General features: G+C 43.0%; 1 protein-coding gene across 1 annotated transcript; it reads right to left on the reverse strand.

The window, feature by feature from the left end:
- Positions 1-36: 36 nt before the first annotated feature.
- On the reverse strand, positions 37-24,386 carry cp (ceruloplasmin). The gene is made up of 20 exons (XM_071346692.1): positions 24,201-24,386; positions 23,484-23,728; positions 22,720-22,932; positions 21,925-22,221; positions 21,589-21,843; positions 20,898-21,063; positions 20,557-20,696; positions 15,638-15,778; positions 15,352-15,396; positions 12,094-12,308; positions 11,791-11,941; positions 11,171-11,383; positions 10,649-10,856; positions 9,666-9,805; positions 8,277-8,405; positions 7,519-7,625; positions 1,708-1,927; positions 1,142-1,281; positions 451-613; positions 37-302 (listed from the first exon to the last, which is right to left on the reverse strand). Exons 1-20 carry the CDS (start codon positions 24,356-24,358, stop codon positions 280-282), a joined length of 3,369 nt encoding a protein of 1,122 aa, XP_071202793.1. The 5' UTR covers positions 24,359-24,386; the 3' UTR covers positions 37-279.
- Positions 24,387-25,552: the final 1,166 nt, after the last annotated feature.

Raw genomic sequence — 25,552 nt, forward strand, 5'->3', positions numbered from 1 at the left:
ACTGTCGTTCGTGCCAATGGTGGACAACATCAGGGAGGATTTTATATTTTCTTTATTCAAAATTTATTTTAGAACATTGACATTAGACATTGCTTTTTTAATTTTTTAATTTCACCTTTTATTTAACCAGGTAGGCTTAAACCCTGTATTAAAGCCGTTTTAGTTAATTCATGCATTGTCAGTGGTCACTGTGCTCCTTGTGTGGAATACGAGGTCAATGTGTAATTACTGAAGAGATGTACGTAGCTTTTATTCGCTGTTTGTGTTAATGCTCCGCGTTCATCCAAAAAAGCCCTTCTTTTCTGAAGACACAAAAACACAGAGAGGTTAGTTGTATAAACATTCACAAGTGGGAGTAACAGCTATATTATAGAGTGTAAACACACACACACACACACACACACGGTAACCTACACTTCACACACAGGGAACCAAACCCACACTTCTTACCTTTCTCAGTGACTTTGTAGACTGTTACCATGCCGGCCTTAATGTGGTCTGCGACGTGGCAGTGCAGCAGCCAGGAGCCAGGGTACGTCGGTTTCATCTTCACCGTCTGGAAGGTGCCTGGGAACAGGCCAAACACATCCGCACGGTGGGACCCTCCACTCAGCTGGGGAACGAGAGAATGTATGTAACCATTTAGTTGAGTCAGATGTATTAGTCCTAGGCTAGAAGATCAAGGGCTCGATTCAGAGTTTTTTTTATTTTTTATAGTGTGATTTGGAATTTAAAAAGGGAATTTCCGATTTTAGCCATCCTATGCAGCGTGTACTGTGAATGCAGTCTCCGGCTAATGCGGGAACATTTGCCTTTAAATTTATACAAGGCTGTAGCGCAGATTGAATGGAGCCACACCCTGTGTGTTCCCAAGACAACCTTGAAGAAAATGTAGATAAAGTGTATGCATACTTGACTGACCGCCTACATCTGGGCTTATGGTCCAAAATTCAATGTGGTCTTCAATGTGACCTCTCTGTTCTGTTTTTTTTAAATAAAAGTTCTGATGATTTAGAGCTTCATACACTTAAATTGGAGGAAAGTTATGCTGCTTTGAAAGTTTCCAGGGAAAAGTTTTGAGGAAATGTACACCTAATGGTTTTATGACTTTTTTTTTTAATATGGTCAAATGGGATCTTACCTTATAGTCAAAGCTGTGCCCGTGGAAGTGGGCAGTGTGGATATCTATCTCGTTGCCCATCCCCATCAGGTACCAGTACACCTTGTCCCCCACTTCCATGTTCAGTCCCAGCAGGTTTCCATACAGCTGCCCGTTGATGCCTACAGCAGAGACACGTCAGTGACGAAAACATCAATTTATCCGAGGCAGTATTTACCAAGTGTCTCAGAGTAGGAGTGCTGATCTATAAAAGGCAAAAAACTGATCCTAGATCAGCACCCCTATTTTTTTAAATGATTTGTGAATAGGCCCTAGTCCCACTTTAAACAAACAAAAGCTTTTTAATAAGGCCTAGAAATGAAGTCCTATTCACAAATAAGTCCTATATAAATGCTTCAGAAATCATTAAGCCAAAGGCTTTCCTATTAACGGAGGCAAAAAGAACATACACCCCTCTTTCCCCAGCCTCACCGTGCATTCCTATTAACGGAGGCAAAAAGAACATACACCCCTCTTTCCCCAGCCTTACCGTGCATTCCTATTAACAGAGGCAAAAAGAACATACACCCCTCTTTCCCCAGCCTTACCGTGCATTTTATTGCTCTCGATGAAGTCCTCATCCTCTTTGATGTTCCTGGTGGGTGTCTTGATGTTTGTTTTGATGTTGTCGTCCAGGTACCAGGACTCGTTCTCATCAAACACCATGAAGAGGAGGGCGAACTCTTCCACTTCCTTCTTCAGTCCAAATGTTCTCGCATAGCTCCGCCTACATATCACTAGGGGACCAATTAGACCGCTGTACAGGTCCTGGGGGTAGAGACCAATGATGTATGTAAATATGTGTTTTAACGCGTATGTATTTATATGTACACTATATATACAAAAGTATGTGGACACCCCTTCAAATTAGTGGATTCGGCTATTTCAGCCATACCCGTTGCTGACAGGTGTATAAAATCGAGCATACAGACATGCAATCTCCATAGACAAACATTGACTGTTGAATGGCCTTATTGATGAGCTCAGTGACTTTCAACGAGACACCGTCATAGGATGCCACCATTCCAACAAGTCAGTTTGTCAAATTTCTGCACTGCTAAAGCTGCCCCGGCCAACTGTAAGTGTTGTTATTGTGAAGTGGAAACTTCTAGAACAGAGCTGCCCAATCCTCTTCCTGGAGATCTACTGTCCTGTAGGTTTTCAGTCCTACCCTAATTTAGCGTATATGATTCAGCTAGTTAAATGAATCTGGGTTTGGCGGATGCCAGCAGACCGCTACCTGCCCCAATGCATAGTGCCAACTGTAAAGTTTGGTGGAGGAGGAATAATGGTCGGGGGCTGTTTTTCATGGTTTGGGCTAGGCCCCTTAGTTCCAGTGAAGGGAAATCTTAATGCTACAGCATACAATGACATTCTAGACGATTCTGTGCTTTTTCAGTGTAACAATGCCCCTGTGCACAAAGCGGGGTCCCTACAGAAATGGTTTGTTGAGATCGGTGTGGAAGAACTTGACTGGCCTGCAGAAAGCCCTGACCTCAACCCCATGAAACACCTTTTGGATGAATTGGAACGCCGACTGCGAGCCAGGCCTAATCGTCCAACATCAGTGCCCAACCTCAATAATGCTCTTGTGGCTGAATGGAAGCAAGTCCCCACAGCAATGTTCCAACATCTAGTGGAAAACCTTCCCAGAAGAGTGGAGGCTGTTATAGCAGCAAAGGGGGGACGAACTCCATATTAATGCCCATGATTTTGGAATGTGATGTTGGACGAGCAAGTGTCCACATACCTTTGGTCATGTAGTGTACAGTTGAAGTTTACATACATTATTTCAGGTTTTACACATTCCCAGTGGGTCAGAAGCTTACATACACTCAATTAGTATGAGGTCAGGGCTTTGTGATGGCCACTCCAATACCTTGACTTTGTTGTCCTTAAGCCATTTTGCCACAACTTTGGAAGTATGCTTGGGGTCATTGTCCATTTGGAAGACCCATTTGCAACCAAGCTTTAACTTCCTGACTGATGTCTTGAGAAGTCGCTTCAATATATCCACATAATTTTCCGTCCTCATGATGCCATCTATTTTGTGAAGTGCACCAGTCCCTCCTGCAGCAAAGCACCCCCACAACATGACGCTGCCAACCCTGTGCTTCACGGTTGGGATGGTGTTCTTCGGCTTGCAAGCCTCCCCCTTTTTCCTCCAAACATAACGATGGTCATTATGGCCAAACAGTTCTATTTTTGTTTCATCAGACCAGAGGACATTTCTCCAAGAAGTACGATCTTTGTCCCCATGTGCAGTTGCAAACCGTAGTCTGGCTTTTTGTGGCGGTTTTGGAGCAGTGGCTTCTTCCTTGCTGAGTGGCCTTTCAGGTTATGTCGATATAGGACTCGTTTTACTGTGGATATAGATACTTTTGAACCTGTTTCCTCCAGCATCGTCACAGGGTCCTTTGCTGTTGTTCTGGGATTGATTTGCACTTTTTGCACCAAATTATGTTCATCTCTAGGAGACAGAACACGTCTCCTTTCTGAGCGGTTTGACGGCTGCATGGTCCCATGGTATTTATACTTGCGTACTATTGTTTGTACAGATGAACGTGGTACCTTCAGGTGTTTGGAAATTGCTACGAAGGATGAACCAGACTTGTGGAGGTCTTGGCTGATTTCTTTTGGTTTTCCCGTGATGTCAAGCAAAGAGGCACTGAGTTTAGGTAGGCCTTGAAATGCATCCACAGATACACCTCCAATTGACTCAAATTATGTCAATTAGTCTATCAGAAGCTTCTAAAGCAATGACATCATTTTCTGGAATTTTCCAAGCTGTTTAAAGGCACAGTCAACTTATGTAAACTTCTGACCTACTGGAATTGTGATACAGTGAATTATAAGTGAAATAATCTGTCTGTAAACAATTGTTGGAAAAACTACTTGTCATGCACAAAGTAGATGTCCTAACCGACTTGCCAGAACTATAGTTTGTTAACAAGAAATTTGTGGAGTATTTCTATGGAAAACTTCCGATGGTGCGTGAAGCATGAAGTATTTGAATTTGAAGCTCGCCATATTGCTGAATCACTGAGGTATAATAAGCAGTTGCGTGTATTCGTGGATGCCAAGGGAACTGATTAAACACATTTTTGTGTTTCATAATTTTCCTTCAATTTGCAAGAAGCTGAATATTTCTCATCACGTGTAGTCTTCCGGTGGCTAGCTAGCTAGCTAAAATTGGCCCGTTCCTAAGTTAGCCATGGATGGAGATAGGGATTTGAACTTGTGGTTTTACTTAATTCTCCGTACTGGTCAATGATTATAACGGTGATTCTGATCCAACCATGTATGAATACATTGTTCCCCTGGCCTGAGAGGATGGAAGTTCAATATGTAGTTAGATATAGTAGGCTAATGTTAACAAGCTGGCTCATTGTTGCCCATGAAAGGAAGTTAGGCTAGCGAGCAAGCTTTTTAGCCAGGTAGCCTACTAAAACAAAAACTAAAAGCGTGTACTGTATGACAGTCATAGATCATTTTATCAACATGAGAGGAGGATGGCACTGGCATTTCTCTACAAGTAGGCTGAGTAAATGTATTGTCTACGCACACACACCCACCAGTGGAGGCTGCTGAGGGGAGAACGGCTCATAATAATGGCTGGAACAGAGCCAATGGAATGGAATCAAACACATGGAAACCATGTGTTTGATACCATTCCACTGATTCCGCTCCAGCCATTACCATGAGCCTGTCCTCCCCAATTAAGGTGCCATCAACCTCCTGTGACACACACACACACACAGAAATCAGAACTACTGAAAACGACATCATATTTAGCCTACGTTGATTGGACTAAATTGTTTTTGGTATCTTTTAGTTGTCACTGTATTAGACTACTCATAGGTGATTTGATCATGTTGAAATGGTGCTGGAATAGTGGAGGCAGCTCCTGTTTACTTTGAGACTTGCGGTAACTCTCAGTGGTTCTAAATCAATAGTTTTAGAAAAGGTCGGAAACATTAACTTGCCTGATCATGCTGTAGGTCATGTAGCTGTTTGTTACATGCAAAATACGCTTAGTGAACTTCACCGAACAGAGGTTAAGCTCCAGATTTGTGATGGAACAAAAGGTGTGGTTGAATTTATTCTGAACTAACAGGTTATAGAGCAAAAGCAATTATCACAACACATACAGTGCATTCGGAAAGTATTCAGACCTCTTGACTTTTTACACATTTTGTTACTTTACAGCCTTATTCTAAAATGGATTAAATAGTTTTTTCCCTTATCAATCTACACACAATACCTTTTAATTACAAAGCAAAAACTTCTTTTTTTTTTACTTTTACAAATGTATTAAACAAAAAAAACTGAAATGTTACATTTACATAAGTATTCAGACCCTTTACTCAGTACTTTGTTTAAGATCCTTTAGCAGCGATTACAGCCTCAAGTCTTCTTGGGTATGACGCTACAAGCTTGGCACACCTGTATTTGGGGAGTTTCTCCCATTCTTCTCTGCAGATCCCATCAAGCTCTGTCAGGTTGGATCGGGAGCATCGCTGCACAGCTATTTTCAGGTCTCTCCAGAGATGTTCGATCGGGGTCCGGGCTCTGGCTGGGCCACTCAAGGGCATTCAGAGACATGTCCCGAAGCCACTCCTGCATTCTCTGGGCTGTGTGCTAAGGGTCGTTGTCCTGTTGGAAAGTGAACCTTCACCCCAGTCTGAGGTCCTGAATACTCTGGAGCAGGTTTTCATCAAGGATCTCTCTGTACTTTGCTCCGTTCATTTTTCCCTCGATCGTGACTAGTCTCCCAGTCCCTGCTGCTGAAAAACATCCCTACAGCATGATGCTGCCACCACCATGCTTCACCGTAGGGATGGTGCCAGGTTTCCTCCAGACGTGATGCTTGGTTTTCAAGCCAAAGAGTTAAATCTTGGTTTCATCAGAACAGAGAATCTTGTTTCTCATGGTCTGAGAGTCTTTAGGTGCCTTTTGACAAACTCCAAGCAGGCTGTCATGTGCCTTTTACTGAGGAGTGGCTTCTGGACACTCCTCAAACTTCTTCCATTTAAGAATGATGGAGGCCACTGTGTTCTTGGGGACCTTCAATGCACCAGACATTTTTTGGTACCCTTCCCCAATTCTGTGCCTTGACACAAACCTGTCTCGGCGCTCTACGGATAATTCCTTCAACATCATGGCTTGGTTTTTGACATGCACTGTCAAATGTGGGACCTTATATAGACAGGTGTGTGCCTTTCCAAATAATGTCCAATCAATTGAATTTACCACAGGTGAACTCCAATCAAGTTGTAGAAACATCTCAAGGATGATCAATGGAAACAGAATGCACCTGAGCTCAATTTCGAGTCTCATAGAAAAGGGTCTGAATACTTATTTAAAAATGTTTTTTCTGTTTTTATTTTTAATACATTTACAAACATATCTAAAAACCTGTTTTCACTTTGTCATTATGGGGTATTGTGTGTAGATTGATGAGGATAAACATTCATTTAATCAATTTTAGAATAAGGCTACCGAGTAGCGCAGCAGTGTAAGGCACTTCATCTCAGTGAAAGAGGCATTACTGCAGTCCCTGGTTCAAATCCAGGCTGTATCACATCCGGCCGGGATTGGGAGTCCCATAGGGCAGCGCACAATTGGCCCAGCGTCGTCCGGGTTAGGCCGGGGTAGTCCGCCATTGTAAATATTTTGTTCTTAACTGACTTGCCTAGTTAAATTAAGGTTAAATACAAAATAAGGCTATAACGTAACAAAATGTGGAAAAAGGGAAGGGGTCTGAATATTTTCCAAAGGCACCGTATGTTGTAATATGGCTTTTTGTTTTGACATGTTTTGGCTTCCCCAGTGATTTTACCCATGAACCACTACTGATAATAAGAACTGGAGACTTGATCCACGATGTCCGACCGTTGTTTTCAAAGTAATCTATTCACTTTCACATACACGATTCTCTATGCGGGTTGCATGCGATTTTATGCGACCAACATCACATGCGCGCTAGCACTCAGTATGTGCAGCGCGAGCAGCGACAACGTTGTCATGTCATCCAAAAACATGACATTTGATGAATATAAAATGATAATATCTTAGGCTGTAAGTGATTTGAAAAAAGATCGGCCTCAGCGACAATTATTTGGATGTTTTGTGCATAAAGGTGATGACTAAATTGTCTTATTAGGACATTTCAAGTCTGACTTCTCTATGTGGCCGTCTATTGAAATTGTCTTTCTGGGCCGTGCGTCAGTTAAACTGCAATACCAGGTCAAAACTGTAGGAGCAGTCAAAACCGTGTTTTTAGACCGGAACCCTGGCCCCTTGGGCTGAATGGCACCAAAAAATAGTTAAAGATCATAGTTTGTTATCTCATTTACCTTGTTGACGTCGACTGTGGAGTAATAAGCTCCCACACTGCATGTCTCCTGTTTGTCTGTAGGCCCAGCTGTCTTGGGGACATACCATGTGTATGTCTGTGTTTCACCTGTAAGGGACAACTCTGCTTTAGGAAACTAACTCTCACTCACTACAAAGTTGTTATTCTGTAGAACAGGGTCATGAAATATGTATGAGTAACCATAGTAATAAAAGATCAATGACACATATAGGTTTTTGTTGCGATCAAAAGTACTTTCTGCTATTGAAACTACTTCATATCACTATCACAAATCCAATGTCTATAACACTAGCTGGTCAAATCCAATGTCTATAACACTAGCTGGTCAAATCCAATGTCTATAACACTAGCTGGTCAAATCCAATGTCTATAACACTAGCTGGTCAAATCCAATGTCTATAACACTAGCTGGTCAAATCCAATGTCTATAACAGTAGCTGGTCAAATCCAATGTCTATAACACTAGCTGGTCAAATCCAATGTCTATAACACTAGCTGGTCAAATCCAATGTCTATAACACTAGCTGGTCAAATCCAATGTCTATAACACTAGCTGGTCAAATCCAATGTCTAAAACACTAGCTGGTCAAATCCAATGTCTATAACACTAGCTGGTCAAATCCAATGTCTAAAATACTAGCTGGTCAAATCCAATGTCTAAAATACTAGCTGGTCAAATCCAATGTCTATAACACTAGCTGGTCAAATCCAATGGATTATGGGAGCTGTTTATTTTACCTGGCTTAGTTTCTTTGACTTGTGGTACGTCTGTCTTCACCCCATGTGCGTGAATAGAGTACGTTCTTGTGGCCATGTTCTTGAAGACTATATTGACTTTGTCACCAATGTCTGCATGGATCATAGGGCCTGGGGAACGAAACAAGAGGGGTCATCAATCAGGATTCATAACAGGTCAGTTTAATAATGAAAATAATGTCAAGTCATTGCTTGGTGCCTGGGAAGTAAAGTATGGCAATTAAATTCCATATATTATGTACGTACTAAGCCTACTGTACCGCCAAACCCTTTATACTACAACTTACCCAGAACCAAACCCTTTATACTACAACTTACCTAGAACCAAACCCTTTATCACAACTTACCCAGAACCAAAACCCTTTATACTACAACTTACCCAGAACCAAACCCTTTATACTACAACTTACCCAGAACCAAACCCTTTATACTACAACTTACCTAGAACCAAACCCTTTAGTACAACTTACCCAGAACCAAAACCCTTTATACTACAACTTACCCAGAACCAAACCCTTTATACTACAACTTACCCAGAACCAAACCCTTTATACTACAACTTACCTAGAACCAAACCCTTTAGTACAACTTACCCAGAACCAAAACCCTTTATACTACAACTTACCCAGAACCAAACCCTTTATACTACAACTTACCCAGAACCAAACCTTTTATACTACAACTTACCCAGAACCAAACCTTTTACACTACAACTTACCCTGAACCAAACCCTTTACACTACAACTTACCCTGAACCAAAACCCTTTATACTACAACTTACCCAGAACCAAATCCCTTTATACTACAACTTACCCAGAACCAAAACCCTTTATACTACAACTTACCCAGAACCAAACCCTTTATACTACAACTTACCCAGAACCAAACCCTTTATACTACAACTTACCCAGAACCAAACCCTTTATACTACAACTTACCCAGAACCAAACCCTTTATACTACAACTTACCCAGAACCAAACCCTTTATACTACAACTTACCCAGAACCAAAACCCTTTATAGTACAACTTACCCAGAACCAAACCCTTTACACTACAACTTACCTAGAACCAAACCCTTTAGTACAACTTACCTAGAACCAAACCCTTTATACTACAACTTACCCAGAACCAAACCCTTTATACTACAACTTACCCAGAACCAAACCCTTTACACTACAACTTACCCAGAACCAAACCCTTTATAGTACAACTTACCTAGAACCAAACCCTTTATACTACAACTTACCCAGAACCAAACCCTTTATAGTACAACTTACCTAGAACCAAACCCTTTATAGTACAACTTACCTAGAACCAAACCCTTTATAGTACAACTTACCTAGAACCAAACCCTTTATACTACAACTTACCCAGGATCCCCAGGTGTTGCATGTCTGCAGATCTCTCCTTCTGTTTGGTGAATTTATTGTTGGTGAACTCCCTGTACACAACTTTCTTGTATATGGAGCCGATGAACTTACCCTGTTTATCAATGAAATCATTTCCTGGACTGGAGACAAAGAAAACATACTGATGTATTGTAGATCCATGTCTCAAACATGGAACAGGAATGTTTCTATGGTTATGGTTATGGCTGGGGTTAGGGTTAGGGTTGAGCTAGGGTTAGGGTTAGGGTTGAGCTGGGGTTAGGGTTAGGGTTAGGGTTGAGCTGGGGTTAGGGTTGAGCTGGGGTTAGGGTTGAGCTGGGGTGTAGACATGAAGCTAGGGTTATGGCTGGGGTTAGGGTTGAGCTGGGGTTAGGGTTATGGCTGGGGTTAGGGTTGAGCTGGGGTTAGGGTTGAGCTGGGGTGTAGACATGAAGCTAGGGTTATGGCTGGGGTTAGGGTTGAGCTGGGGTTAGGGTTGAGCTGGGGTTAGGGTTGAGCTGGGGTTAGGGTTGAGCTGGGGTTAGGGTTGAGCTGGGGTTAGGGTTGAGCTGGGGTGTAGACATGAAGCTAGGGTTATGGCTGGGGTTAGGGTTAGGGTTGAGCTGGGGTTAGGGTTGAGCTGGGGTTAGGGTTGAGCTGGGGTTAGGGTTGAGCTGGGGTTAGGGTTGAGCTGGGGTGTAGACATGAAGCTAGGGTTATGGTTAGGGTTGAGCTGGGGTGTAGACATGAAGCTAGGGTTATGGCTGGGGTTAGGGTTGAGCTGGGGTTAGGGTTGAGCTGGGGTGTAGACATGAAGCTAGGGTTATGGCTGGGGTTAGGGTTGTGGCTGGGGTTAGGGTTGAGCCGGGGTTAGGGTTGGGGTTGGGGTTAGGGTTGAGCTGGGGTGTAGACATGAAGCTACGGTTATGGCTGGGGTTAGGGTTGTGGCTGGGGTTAGGGTTGAGCTGGGGTTAGGGTTAGATTACCTCTGTATGAGGCCATGGTACATCTCCTGCTCCCAGGTCCGGTTGGGGGAGTAGTCCCAGTCTATCTCAATGGCAGCAATGTAGTAGGTCTTAGAGTGGAGCATGATCTCTGACTGCCTGTTGAACATACTACACTTCTGCACGGTGTAGTTGGCCCTCATACCTCCCTGGTAATGGTCCGTGGTCCTGCACACCACCTCAAACTGACCTGGAGGGGGGAAACAAATGCATTGTCTATCATTATAATTCGTTGTAATTGATTTTCAATTAGAACGGAAGTAAAGATTTACGATTCTGTCTTTCCGTCTGCCCCTCCATCCATCCATCTATCTGTCCTTTAGTTCCTCCACCCATCCGTCCATCCCTCCATTCATCCATCCACTCACCCACTCATCCATCCATCCCTCCATTCATCCATCCACTCACCCACCCATCCGTCCATCCCGCCATTCATCCATCCACTCACCCACTCATCCTTCCATTCATTCCTCCATGCATCCCTCCATCCATAATGTGTCCTACCCATGCTGTCTGGCTCCATCATGACAGTGTGGGAGATGTGAGGGAACACATTCATGACGTCTCTGCGCGTCTGTCTGTAGATGAACCTGTTCCCTTCAAAGTATAGGCCGTGGATATCAGCCTCAGAGCCCAGGCCAGACAGGTGCCAAGACACCTTGTCCCCCTTACACATGGTCAGTCCTGGAAGGTTCCCATACATGTAGCCATTGATCGCTGTGGGAACAGGAAATGGAAAAGTGAGTGCCCTACAGAAGACCAGTGAGAGGTTGAAACGTGTTAGGTTGTTGGTAACTGCTCTGTGTTTTGGTGTTTACATTTTTTTTTTATCCATAGGGAAATCCCATTACAATATAGGCTTTTTGAAAGTAACTGAGAAGGAATGAGTTTAATTACAACTTTGCCAAAGATGTACATGTTTTGTAGCTGAATTAGCATCACAGTTTAACACGTTTCCATGATAGGTCAGTGTTCTAAGGCTATGTTTACACAAGCAGCCCAATTCTGATCTATTTCCACTAATTTGGTCTTTTGACCAATCAGACCAATCAGCTATTTTTACAAATAGTTGGGTAAAAGACCAGAACTGGGCTGCGTGTGTAAACACAGCCTAAAAGACTCACAGTGCATTTTGTTAGATTCCTGGAAGTCCTCGTCCTCCTTGTTGACAGTTTTAGGAGCCTTGGTAAACTGGTTAATGTTGTCATCCAGAAACCAGCTCAGGTTCTCATCAAACACTGTAGCCAGCATGTGGAACTCCTTGTTCACGTTTTTCTGAAATGGGAAATAAACGTGAAAATAATGGATGTGAGTGCTCTGTCTGTATTTGACCTTTTTAATGCCAAGTCAGCTGATGAACACATTCCAGATTCAATATTTCAACACACTGACAATAAAGGTATTCATCCAATTCCATTTCTTTTTACCTGTTTCCCTTTTTTGAGGGTCTTTTTTTTGCAGACCAGGAGGGGTCCAACAAGGCCGGAGCTGGTGTCTTTGACAGGGTCCACGGCTGAGTAGTAGAAGTATGTAATGCAGTCTGCATCGTCCACCACCGGCCCGCCCCCCTTAGGGACCACCCACTCATAGGTGTGGGTGGTGCCTGGTTTGACCAGCGCTGCCGGGGGAGGGGTTACAGTTCCTGGAGGGTAGGGGGTGGAGGTCAATAAGATAAAGATTCCATGGCTTGGCGATTAGTTGAATAAACGGTCTGTGTTATGGCAAAAACAAAAGGACCAGGATTAGAGCTATACCAGCAAACATGCCCACATTGGCACCACGTGGGCCCAATGCGGGCTAAAATATCGGCCCCATGTAGGCTGTCTACATTGGGCCGATGCGCCTTTGCTATTTTAATATAAATGTTTTTATAATATTTATTACAATTTAATTCAATGCATAAATGTCCTAATTTTCAACCCTTCAAGGTGTTTAGGGAACGTGTTATATTGTATCAGAAAGACAACCAAATCTATCACGCATATACACTGCATATACTGCACATACACATATACATTCCTAATATTGAGTTGCACCCTCTTTTGCCCTCAGAACAGCCTCAATTCGCCAGGTTATGGAATCTACAAGGTGTCGAAAGCATTCCACAGGGATGCTGGCCCATGTTGACTCCAACAGTTGTGTCAAGTTGGCTGGAGGTCCTTTGAGTGGTTGACCATTCTTGATACACATGGGAAACTGTTGAGCTTTTAAAACCCCACAGCGTTGCAGTTCTTGACAGACTCAAATCGTGTGTGCCTGGCACCTACTGTACTACCATACCCCGTTCAAAGGCACTTCAATATTTTGTCTTTCCTATTCACCCTATGAATGGCACACATACACAATCCATGCCTCAATTGTCTCAAGGCTTAAAAATCTTTCTTTAACCTGTCTCCTCCCCCTTCATCTACACTGATTGAAGTGGATTTAACAAGTGACATCAATAAGGGATCATAGCGTTCACCTGGATTCACCTGGTCAGTCTATGTCATGGAAAGAGCAGGTGTTCCTAATGTTTTGTACACTGTGTATTTTTTTTACAAGATGTGACATGCACTTATTTAAAGGGGCAATCAACAGTTGAAACAATAACAAAGCGGAACAATAGTAAATCCAAGGGATGGGGCTGGAGAAATGTAAACATTCTCAAATTCGTGGACAGAGCTATGAATTCAAGGACTGACCATCCATGACATCAAAATGATAGTTTTTACCATGTTTTGAGGCTATACAGTGTTTGTTTATATTTACTTTGTTTACAAACAAAGGAGTAAAACAATCTTATGTTTTGGGTTCTGATAGGGTACGACAGTTGAACTGAGATCATTATAAGTTATATTCTTGAAGAATAAATGACTACATATAGTAGCATTCATTTATAAGTCTAAACATTGATGTAGTAACTGCAGATTGCCCCTTTAGGAACTTTTTAAAGACTTCATCATTGACAGTGTACATGATCAAAAAACATTGGCCATCACACAACAGAACACAGACACTCAGTAAAAAATGTGAGATTGTGAGAACTGTGTGCAAACCACACCCCAAAATATTCTAATGAGCCCCCGCCTTTAGCTGGACTTGGTGTGGGCTAGCCCCTATTGGGCTGATGTGGGCTAGCACGTGCTGGGCTTGGTGTGGGCTAGCCTGGGGTGGGCTTGGTGTGGGCTAGCCCCTATTGGGCTGGTGTGGGCTAGCACGTGCTGGGCTTGGTGTGGGCTAGCGCGTGCTGGGCTTGGTGTGGGCTAGCCTGGGCTGGACCTGGTGTGGGCTAGCCCGTGCTGGGCTTGGTGTGGGCTGGGCTTGGTGTGGGCTAGCATGTGCTGGGCTTGGTGTGGGATTGGTGTAAGCTAGCCTGTTGGGCTTGGTGTGGGCTAGCCCATGCCCATCTTGCCCACCAAATAGCCACATGGGGCCAATAGGGTCATGTTTTCTGGGTATCTTTCTCTGATACTGCTCTTCTCTGTGTCACGGAGGCTCTCCGCGCTGCCAAAGCTGACTCTCTATCCTCTGTTCTCATCCTCCTAGATCTATCTGCTGCCTTCAACACCGTGAACCATCAGAGCTTCCTCTCCTCGGGGACTTGGGCGTCTCAGGCTCTAAACACTCTTGGATTGCATCCTACTTGGCAGACCTCTCCTAGCAGATGACGTGGAGAGGATCTGTGTCTGCACCACGTACTCTCACGTGTGGTATTCCCCAGGGCTCGGTTCTAGGCCCACTCCTATTCACTCTATACACCAAGTAACTCAGCCCTATCATATCTTGACATGGTGAGGATTACCTTTCGTGAACTAACGCTTTACTTTTTAGTTTTCCGTCTTACTTGCTCGGACTTTGCTGATATCGACTTTATTGAGGAAAAATGTCCCTACTATGACAGTGATATGTGGTTGTCCAACCCAGCTACAGTATCTTAAGATGACTGCACTTACTGTACGTCACTCTGGATAAGAGTGTCTGCTAAATGACTAACATGTAAATGTAAAATAGGCCTAGAGTCCTAATAGGTTCTGTGCTTATTCTGGGCAGATGTAAATGTTGTGTGTACACTGCCACCAGGGCTCAGTAACTAACCAGCCACTACTGTAGCTAATGTCCTAGGTTCCACTGTCAGACCACTGAATATAGACTTTTAGACTTTACACTGTGGAATAACTAGCATCACTACCTAGCAAGAGCAAATTAAGTGACATTGTTTAGTTTTATTTGGACTGAGTTTGGTAAGAGAAAGATCCTGGTGACCAAACATTAAAACATTCCTGGCCGGCTGGCCGGGTCCCCACCTCTTCCTCAGTGTGGCTAAACACCTGCAGGAACTGGATACCAGGGTTTGGGGTCAATTCTATTTAAATTCCATTCAATTCAGAGAGTAAGGGCTCGATTCAATCCGTAGTGCTGAAGATCCGTGCTGTAGCATAATTTCCATTCAAAGGTCATTTTTCGATTGAGCTGACATATGCAGCGTTTACAATGAATGCAGTCTCCGCGAACGATGGCACACTGCCTTTAAATTTCTATCACGCTGTAGCGCCGATCATTAGTGCTACGGATTGAATCGGGACCCATTTGAAAAGCATTAAATAAAATTGGAATTCCAATTGACTGGCATTGAAATGGAATTGACCCCAACCTTGCCCGATACTGTAGTTCTGTAAGAAATAGGCATAAATGAGCATACTTACTCGTCTCCTTCTTGATTTCTCTGAGTTTTTTGGCAGTGTAGGATTCTGTGAAAGCATTAAGAGCGTTAATTGATGATATGAGACATTATCATTGAAAGGAAACTTTTTAACTACAAAAAGAATGTTAACGGTGTTGTCTTGAAAAGGACAACCTCACACTCTAGGAGCTCAGATGCAATAATTTAATAACCTTAATATACAATGTTTCAACAGACAAGCTGTCTTCATCAGGGTGTTGACTTAACGTGCAATAAATAATCATCACTCATGTGTTACTACTTCTAACCTTCCAGTTCGTTATAGTAGAGAGTCCCTGACTGCTCGACGCTGTACTGCACTCCATGTGGCTGCATGGAGAAAGGACGGCTGGCCTTGTTCTGAAACACCACCTTGATGGTGTCTTCCTCCTCAGCCCTGATCACAGGACCTGCAACACACACGGAAGCCATTCAATCATTAATACATTTATAGAAACATGCAATTTAGAAGACGCTTTTATCCAAAGTAACAAAAAGTATGCATGCATATTATTATTTTTTTACGTTTGGGTGGTCCCGGGTATCGATCCCACTATCCAGGTGTTGCCATGATGTACCATGTATTATAAACTGGGTGGTTCGAGCCTTAAATGCTGATTAGCTGACAGCCGTGGTATATCGGACTGTATGTGGGCTGTGGGCTGTTCTCAGCACGACGCAACGCAGAGTGCCTGGATACAGCCCTTAGCTGTGGTATATTGTCCATATATTGTCCATATACCACAAACCTCCGAGGTGCCTTATTGCTATTATAAAACGGGTTACCGACGTAATTAGAGCAGTAAAAAATAAATGTTTTGGGGGTATGACAAAACATTTATTTTTTACTGCTCTAATTACGTCGGTAACCCGTTTTATAATAGCAATAAGGCACCTCGGAGGTTTGTGGTATATGGCCAATATATGGCCAATATACCACAGCTAAGGGCTGTATCCAGGCACTCTGCGTTGCGTCGTGCTGAGAACAGCCCACAGCTCTGGTATATTTGCCATGTACCACAAATCTCCGAGGTGCCATTGCTTAAATCTACAGTGGACCCACTACAAGACTAGGGGGATAGGTCTCCTACTCCCAGAGCAACAGGATCAACCTGCAGTATGAATGAACTACAGTGACTAGTGAAAGTCTACACATCCATTGCATAGTCGTCACATTTTAAAATGACCTCTAAAAAGGGATTCAATTGGATTTACAGAGTTAGAGGCATAAATATCATGGCCCCCAAAAATGCTAACCACCCATGTTATTGGTGAGAGGTTAGCATGTTTTCGGGGTATGATCTTTGTGCCTCTGTAACTTTCTCTCTCATCATTATTCATGATTAATTCATGATTAGCTGTAGTCAGGGAGGAATCCACATTAATGTGAAAGCGTTCAGAAACATATTCTGTTCTTATTTACAATAAAAAGTGACTCCAAAATGACACACTTCATTATTACCCATTAATTTCTATTTGTATTTATTGTATTGAACTTTTATTTAACGAGGCAAGTCAGTTAGAACAAATTCTTATTTACAATGACGGCCGACCAAAAGGCAAAAGGCCTCCTGCGGGGACGGGGGCCTGGGATTTAAACATTTAAAAAATACAATATAAATATAGGACAAACACACATCACAACAAGAGAGACAACACAACACTACCTAAAGAGAGACCTAAGACAACAAAATAGCAAGGCAGCAACACATGACAACATAGCATGGTAGCAACACAACATGACAACAACATGGTAGCAACACAACATGGCAGCAGCACAACATGGTAGCAACACAACATGGCAGCAGCACAGAACAGGGTACAAACATTGTTGGGCACAGACAACAGCACAAAGGGCAAGAAAGTAGAGACAGCAATACATCACACAAAGCAGACACAACTGTCAGTAAGAGTGTCCATGATTGAGTCTTTGAATGAAGAGATTGAGATAAAACCATCCATTTGAGTGTTTGTTGCAGGTCGTTCCAGTCGCTAGCTGCAGCGAACTGAAAAGACGAGCGACCCAGGGATGTGTGTGCTTTGGGGACTTTTAACAGAATGTGACTGGCAGAACGGGTGTTGTATGTGGAGGATGAGGGCTGCGGTAGATATCTCAGATAGGGGGGAGTGAGGCCTTAGAGGGTTTTATAAATAAGCATCAACCAGTGGGTCTTGTGACGGCTACACAGAGATGACCCGTTTACAGAAGAGTATAGAGTGCAGTGATGTGTCCTATTAGGAGCATTGGTGGCAAATCTGATGGCCAAATGGTAAAGAACATCTAGCCGCTCGAGAGCACTGTTACCTGCGATCTATAAATTACTTTGCCATAATTTAGCATGGGTAGGATGGTCATCTGAATCAGGGTTAGTTTGGCAGCTGGGGTGAAAGAGGAGCGATTACGATAGAGGAAACCAAGTCTAGATTTAACCTTAGCCTGCAGCTTTGATATGTGCTGAGAGAAGGACAGTGTACCGTCTAGCCATACTCCCAAGTACTTGTATGAGGTGACTGCCTCAAGCTCTAAACCCTCAGAGGTAGTAATCACACCGGTGGGGAGAGGGGCATTCTTCTTACCAAACCACATGACCTTTGTTTTGGAGGTGTTCAGAACAAGGTTAAGGGCAGAGAAAGCTTGTTGTACACTAAGAAAGCTTTGTTGTAGAGCATTTAACACAAAATACAGGGAGACCACAGCATTAGGCACAACATAATCCAAAGCACAACCAAAACAAACTGCAAATTCATCCAACAAGTTTGTAGAATCACATGCTTGATGTGTATTTTGTCATTGCGTGCTAGGAATATGGGACCAAATACAACATTTTTGACTACTAGTGAATTTGTCCGAATAGTAATGACACCTGCAAATGGGGGGACATAAAGTGCTTTAATTTCTAAAGAGCAAAAAAAGATATGTAAGAAAATACTCTGAAGTTAAAGGAGTGTCCATTGTTTTCATCAAAATTGTTCAAGCTCAATACATTCGGTTGGGAATTATTGATGGACAGAAATATTCAAACCTTGTCTGTAATTCTCAAGCAAATTTAAGTCAGGACTGAGACCACTCAGGAACACTCAACAAGAGCATAATAATTGATTGGACTAAATAGTTTTTGGTATCTTTAAGTTTGTTTTCAGTGTATATAAGCATATATAGCCTTGTTGATTTGATGATGTTTAAGTGTAAATGGTGCTGAAATTGTGGGGCTACTGTTGTCTTTGTGCTGACTTGTGGTAACTCTGAGGTTGTAAATCAGTAGTTGTTCAGTAAACTGTCGCAAACATTAACTTGTTTAACCACGCTGCAGGTCATATAACTGTTTGTTACATGCAATATTTGCTTTGTGGACTTCACCGGACAGATGTTGCTCTCCGGTTTTGTGATGAAACAAACGTATGTGGAGTTGAATTGATTCTGCCACCGTGTGACTGTTGTCTTTTTGTTGTCACGGCCTTATTGTATATCACGGTGGCGTGTGAATTGAATGGGTTGTAGAGCAAATATCACAACAGGTTTAATATGGCATTTTTACTGGCTTGGCTTGGCTTCCTCAGTGATTTTACCCACGCACCGCTACTGCCGATTGGAAAGCCATTCTGGTGTGTCTTTGGCATAAAAATTGGTGTAATTGTCCCTGGGCTTTGCTCCTTTCATATTTCTTCTGATCCTGACAAACTACCCAGTCCCTGCAAATGACAAGCATACCTATAACATGATGCTGCCACCACAATACTTGAAAATACAGAGGGTTTTACTCTGTTGTATTGGATTTGACCCAATCTCGTCTTTAATTTATGCCAAAACGTGGATGTCTTTGCCATGTTGTCTTGCAGTACTACTTAACGGCCTTGTTGCACACAGAATGGATGATTTGGAGTGGATGTTTTAACACAGGCTTGTGGCATTATCATGTTATGGGTATGCTTGTCACCAGCAGGGGAGTTTGTTAGGATAAAAATAAATATGAAAGGAGCAAAGCCCAGGTAAAAAGTTAAAACCCGCCTCAGTCTTTTGATTTTGAAAAAAATCTATGAATATATGTTTCCCTAAGAGTTTGTCGAACATTATTCTAAATTATTCACAGACGTAATGGCTGTCAACAGTGCTTCCACCAAGTATTAACTCAGGGGTGTGAAGACATCAAATAAAATGTTATTTGTCACATGTTGGTAAACAACAAGTATAGACTAACAGTGAAATGCTTACTTACGTGCCCTTTCCCAACAATACAGAGAGGAAGAAAATAGAAAAAGAATAGAAAAGTAATAACTCGTAATAATAAATACACAATGAGTATAACTTGGCTCTATACATGGGGTACCAGTACAGAGTCGAAGTGCAGGGGTACGAGGTGATTGAGGTAGATACTGTATGTACATATAACTAGGAGTAAAGTGACAGATGATAAACAGTAGCAGCAGCAGATGTGATGAGTCAAAAAAGTTAGTGCAAAAACAGTCAATGCAGATCGTCTGGTTAGCTATTTGTTATGGTTAACTATTTAACTAACTATTTAGCAGGCTTATGGCTTGGGGTTTGAAGCTGTTCTGGGTCCTGTTGGTCCTGCATTGGTACCACTTGCCGTGCGGTTGCAGAGAGAACAGTATGACTTGGGTGGCAGGAGTATTTGACAATTTTTAGGGCCTTCCTTTGACACCGCCTGGTATAGAAGTCCTGGATGGCAGGGAGCTTGGCCCCAGTGATGTACTGGGCCGTACGCACTACCCTCTGTAGCGCCTTGCCAAGCAGTCACCATACCAAGCGGTGATGCAGCCAGTCAAGATGCTCTCAACGGTGCAGCTGTATAACGTTTTGAGGATCTGAGGGCCCATTCTCAATCTTTTCAGCTTCCTGAGGGAAAAGAGGTGTTGTCGTTCCCTCTTCACGACTGTGTTTGTGTGTGTGGAACATAATAGATCCTTAGTGATTTCGACACTGAGGAACTTGAAGCTCTCGACCCGCTCCACTACAGCCCGTCGATTTGAATGATCAATCAATCAATAAATCCTATTTTGTATATTTTTACTAATTTGAACAGTTTTATATCATTTTTCCTTTCACTTTGAAAATGTGGAGGTTGTGTAGATCGATAGGAAAAAAATAGAATGTAATCCCTTTTTTAGATTTAATTTCAAGGCAGCATAATGTGAAGACAAGGGGTGCAAGGGGTGTGTAGTACATTACCCAGAATCCCTAGGTGCAACTCCTCAGGTGTTCTCTCCTTTTGCACGGTGAAGGTTTTGTCTGTGTACTCCTTGTACTGGACCTTTTTATATTTCCCCCCAATACGATCGTTACCTCTCTGGAAGAACGTCTCTGATTCACTGAGGACATTCAGGAGGGACAAAGAACACGGTAACAGTCAGATCAGCACCAATACAAGACCAGAAAACAACCCCTCAGTCCCTTTCTATATTTTTTGGACCAGGTTTAAATTGGTAATGGGCAATAGTTACACACTCAAAAATCCCTTTTCAATTCAAAACAAGTGCGCCCAAACCACAGACGACAGCGATGTTACTGACCCGTCTGTGTTCAGAGGTTTCCCTGTGCCGTGGTTGACCTGTGAGGGGGCGTAGTCCCACAGCACCTCCTCGGCAGCGATGAAGTACTCCCTCACCTCCCCGCTGGGCCGCGGCTTGTGGACGGCGGGGAAACACTTCTTTACCTCAAAGAGGGCCTGCATGCCCGCTGAGGTGAGGAAATCAGAGGAAGACAATCACTTTATCCCATTGGACACAGACGTCAGTTTGACGTCTAGTTTTGATTTACATTTGATTGAGTTGTCAACTAACGTGAATTCATTGTGAAATCAACCAAAAAATATCAACATGTCATTGAATTTAGGTTAAAAGTTGGGTGAAGAAAGGATATTCCTTTACACTGAGGAACTTTTTGCAAATCCAATCAGTCTTCCTCGTTGAATTGTTTGTTGAAATAATGTGTAAACAGTGTTGATTCAACTGGTTTGTGCCCAGTGGGATGTTACACTCTGTGACATGTCTTGTAACTTGTTGGGGAGTTGTTGTACTACCCTCTGATTGGCTGTCTATCTGAGCCCTAAGAATCTCGGAGTAGGTGATTCATTTTAACCTTCTAGATCATTATTACTAATAGCATATGGCACGGGAACACCTGCTCCTACAATGGATCAGCAGCCTCTTCTCTGAGATGCTTTTTTGGATACAGTCCCTGGCTTGTAAAATACATACATACCCATCAGGTGGTCGTTGACCTGGCAGCTCAGCAGCCAGTGACCAGGGTTGTCAGCGGTCATCTCCACATTGGTGAACGTGGCTGGGAATAAGCTGACCGCGTCTGTGTGGTGACCAAGGTTGGTCAGGATCTGGCCATGGAAGAACACTGAATGGACGTCCACCTCATTGCCCATGCCGATCAGGTGCCAGTGGATCTTGTTTCCGACACACATGCTCAGATCAGGCAGGTTGCCGTACACAAAGCCATTGATCGCTGCAAAACAGTGGACACACTGTGTTAGTGGCCTATGATTGTGCGTGTGTGTATTAGTGTTATTTACGGTAATAATCTCACAGTGCATCAGGTTGCTCTCCTGGAAGGCTTCATCATCTTTGTCTACTTTAGTTGATGGCTGTTGTGGGCTATTGGCTGCTGTTGATGGCTGTTGTGGGCTATTGGCTGCTGTTGATGGCTGTTGTGGGCTATTGGCTCCTGTTGATGGCTGTTGTGGGCTATTGGCTGCTGTTGATGGCTGAGTGCAGTAGGTCTTGATGTTGTCATCCAGGTACCAGCTCATGTTCTCGTCCGACACAGTGAACATCAGGACGTACGAGTAGTCTGCTGCCTTGTCACCATAGACATCCAGGGTACCTGCGCATCTCAGAAATAAACATCCATGTACATGAAAACATACTATGGCTTTTATGACACAGGGAGATGGTGTGTGTACTCTCTTCTGTAATCTCAGGATCTCTGTTCCTCCTTAATCGCCACAATGACTATAATAAGACTATACATAAAACTCAAACAGTTTATTTTTTAAATTTTTTTATTTTTATTTAACCTTTATTTTAACTAGGCAAGTCAGTTAAGAACAAATTCTTATTTACAATGACGGCCTACACCAGCCAAACCCGGACGACGCTGGGCCAATTCTGCGCCGCCCTATGCGACTTCCAATCACGGCCGGTTGTGATAAAGCCTGGAATCGAACTAGGGTGTCTGTAGTGACGCCTCCAGCACTGAGATACAGTGCCATAGATTGCTGCGCCACCCGGGGGCTCCAGTGGTGCAACATGTTGTTGCTCAAAACCAGATCAGACCTACTGTACATAACCAGCGTTTAGGTGCCCGATAAGAAGCCTGTACCTTTTTTACAGATGATGAGGGGTCCTACAAGTCCTGAGGCGATGTCTTGGGGTGCGTGGAGGTGGGAGTGATAGGCGCGTGCCAGGCAGTTGGTGTCCTCCTTGGTGGGGGCGTGGGTGTCGCTCAGGACCCACACGTAAGTGTAGCTCTTCCCAGGATCCACCCGGTCGTCATGTTTCTCCGCATCCGTCGTCTCGTCCGGGTACAGAGCACCTGGCAATATGGGAGTTATCTGGATCAGTGACTGACTTCAATTTGTCTTGGGGGGGATTTTGACACTTTATTGAGATAGTATGTAAATATGGTGGGGATACAGGCAGGTGGGAAAAGTGGACGCAGGGATTGAACCCCGGTCCCTATCATCTGACTTGTGCCAGGAGTATTACCCACCCCACTCCACTCACTACAGTCATAGGATTCACATTAGAGGGTGTCACTCCACTCACTACAGTCATAGGATTCACATTAGAGGGTGTCACTCCACTCTCTACAGTCATAGGATTCACATTAGAGGGTGTCACTCCACTCTCTACAGTCATAGGATTCACATTAGAGGGTGTCACTCCACTCTCTACATTCATAGGATTCACATTCCATAATCTACAGACGGCTCCACACTCCATAATTAAAAGGGCAACACAATCCATAATCTCTGTTGCCTGCTGTTATGGCAAATGTCCATTTGTCTTGGAGGTTGCGTTGGTAATTATAGGATATTCTTTCCTCTATTCTACTATTCTAGACATCTATCCACGTCCACTCACCCTCACTGGTCTTGTTGTACATGATTCCATGGGAGTGGATGGAGTAGGCCCTACTGGCCATGTTCTTCAGATGGACCTTGATCACGTCCCCTTCCTCAGCCGACATCACAGGGCCCAGGAAGCCCAGCCACTTGGGCTTGGTTATCTCCTTTATGTAGGTGGCGTCAGTGTACTGCAGGTAAACTGCTTTCTTGTACACGCTGCCGATCCGCTGGGGCCCGCGCACCAGGAACGTAGCAGCGTGTCTGTAGTGGAGTGGAGGGGGTTAGGAGAAGAGACATAATGGATATTTATACACACACAGGGACTATTGAATGGATTCATTGCAAAAAAAAAGTCTACATAGTATACAATCTATATTAGTTTTAAAAATATATCTAAATAATAATCTAAATATTCTTCCACTTTTGACAGTATTTTGCGAAGATCGATGACAAAAAAAAAAAAAAAAAAAAATCAGTTTTAATCTCACTTTGTCACACAACAAAATGTGGAACGAGTCAAGAGGTGTGAATACTTAGTGAAGGCACTGTATACTGTAGATTTCACTGTAGTATAGCATACAGGATATACTGTGTTCAACTAATTCCAATAACACTCCTATCATAACTTCCCAAAACTTCTACATATACAGTCTGTGTGTGTGTATATATATATATAATGATATTTTATTACTTCTTCATGACAGGTAAGTTACAGTTATACTGAATCACTCACTCATCTTCCTTCAGCAGTTTGTTGAGGATGATGTTTTTCCCAGTGGGAGCGTAATCCCACTGAATCTCCTGAATCCCGATAAAATATTCCCGTGTGATACAGAACACGGTGGTGAAGCAGCCCAGTAGAAGGAACAGGCTCGCTGTAGAACTCCCCATTTTGGCTCCAGACAGTCAGATGACTTTTGTACAGAACTCACAGCCTTTTATAGATACTGGGGTAACGGATCCACACAGCCAATCACAAACGGGCAATGTGACCTCACGCAAACACACACAGATGCAGAATCTCCAGACCTCTGACCTTTGATCTGGAGAAGGCCATCACTTATTTTCCCCAAATGGTATGTAGTATCTTATGTCTATCTGACTGTTACAAACATGTACACACAAACACATTGGTTTAACTCTCCAAGTGGGGACCTAATAAACGTATTCTCATTCAAAATCCTATTTTCCCTAACCGAACCTTAACCTTAACCCCAAACCCATAACCCTAACCTGAACCCCTAATACTAATTCTAACCCTAAACCTAATCCCTGAGCCTAATATATTATTTTTTCCTTTTGGGGACTGGCAAAATGTCCTAATTTTTATTTATTTTCTTGTTTTTCTATCCCTGTGAGGACTTGGAACCCAAAAGGATAGTAAAGTTAGACAACACACACTGGCCACTGTGTACATAATTCTACCCATTGTTACTTTGTCTACCAAATCCACAAAGAGAGCTTTATTTCTGACAACAATGGCCAATCGCATCGTAGGACAATGAGTTGCTTCAGTCAATCACTGGTAAACAGACACTATTTACATAAGACCCAAAAGGACACAGAGCATGACGATGTGGTTTCCTAACTCGGAGCGAAAATCAACATGGTTTACGGGAATAGTCAAGGGAAATGTAGTATTCTTTCTAACAAAGATATCTACATATATTTTAGGATGTTGGGTATCCCTGGAAATAATTTTGTTAACATAGCTTGTCTCTTAGCACAACTTACCCCGGGGTATGAGGTAAATTGCGGCGGAGGACAGGGTGAGTTAAGCCGCCTACAAATTTCTGTACTAAATTCAATTTTACCACTTCCTTTTTATTTCCCAAACACAGTTCAACACAATCACAACAGCTGTTTTGTCTTTTAATAATTTGAAGCATCTTTTAACACAGGCTTAACACCTAACAAACACTATGTACTTTTTAAACACTTTTAACATAGGCCCTGTGGTTACCTCATATCACAGCAATAATGATTTGCGTTATGCCTGGCAAGAAAACACTTCAATTTGCTTAACTTGCCATTGGCTCAACCATTGGCTCAGCTTACCCCAAGGCAAACAATTTGACTATATTT

Source organism: Salvelinus alpinus, chromosome 16, assembly GCF_045679555.1.
Source record: "Salvelinus alpinus chromosome 16, SLU_Salpinus.1, whole genome shotgun sequence".
Lineage (NCBI taxonomy): Eukaryota > Metazoa > Chordata > Actinopteri > Salmoniformes > Salmonidae > Salvelinus > Salvelinus alpinus.

What these genes read in the sequence shown, in the direction of transcription:
- cp (XM_071346692.1), bottom strand. Translation starts at nt 24,358, where the DNA reads ATGGGGAGTTCTACAGCGAGCCTGTTCCTTCTACTGGGCTGCTTCACC. An exon ending in GGAATCTAACAAAATGCACT is followed by an intron (nt 11,384 to 11,790) that starts GTGAGTCTTTTA and finishes CTGTTCCCACAG; the next exon opens with CGATCAATGGCTACATGTAT. An exon ending in CCACAGTCGACGTCAACAAG is followed by an intron (nt 1,928 to 7,518) that starts GTAAATGAGATA and finishes CTCTACCCCCAG; the next exon opens with GACCTGTACAGCGGTCTAAT.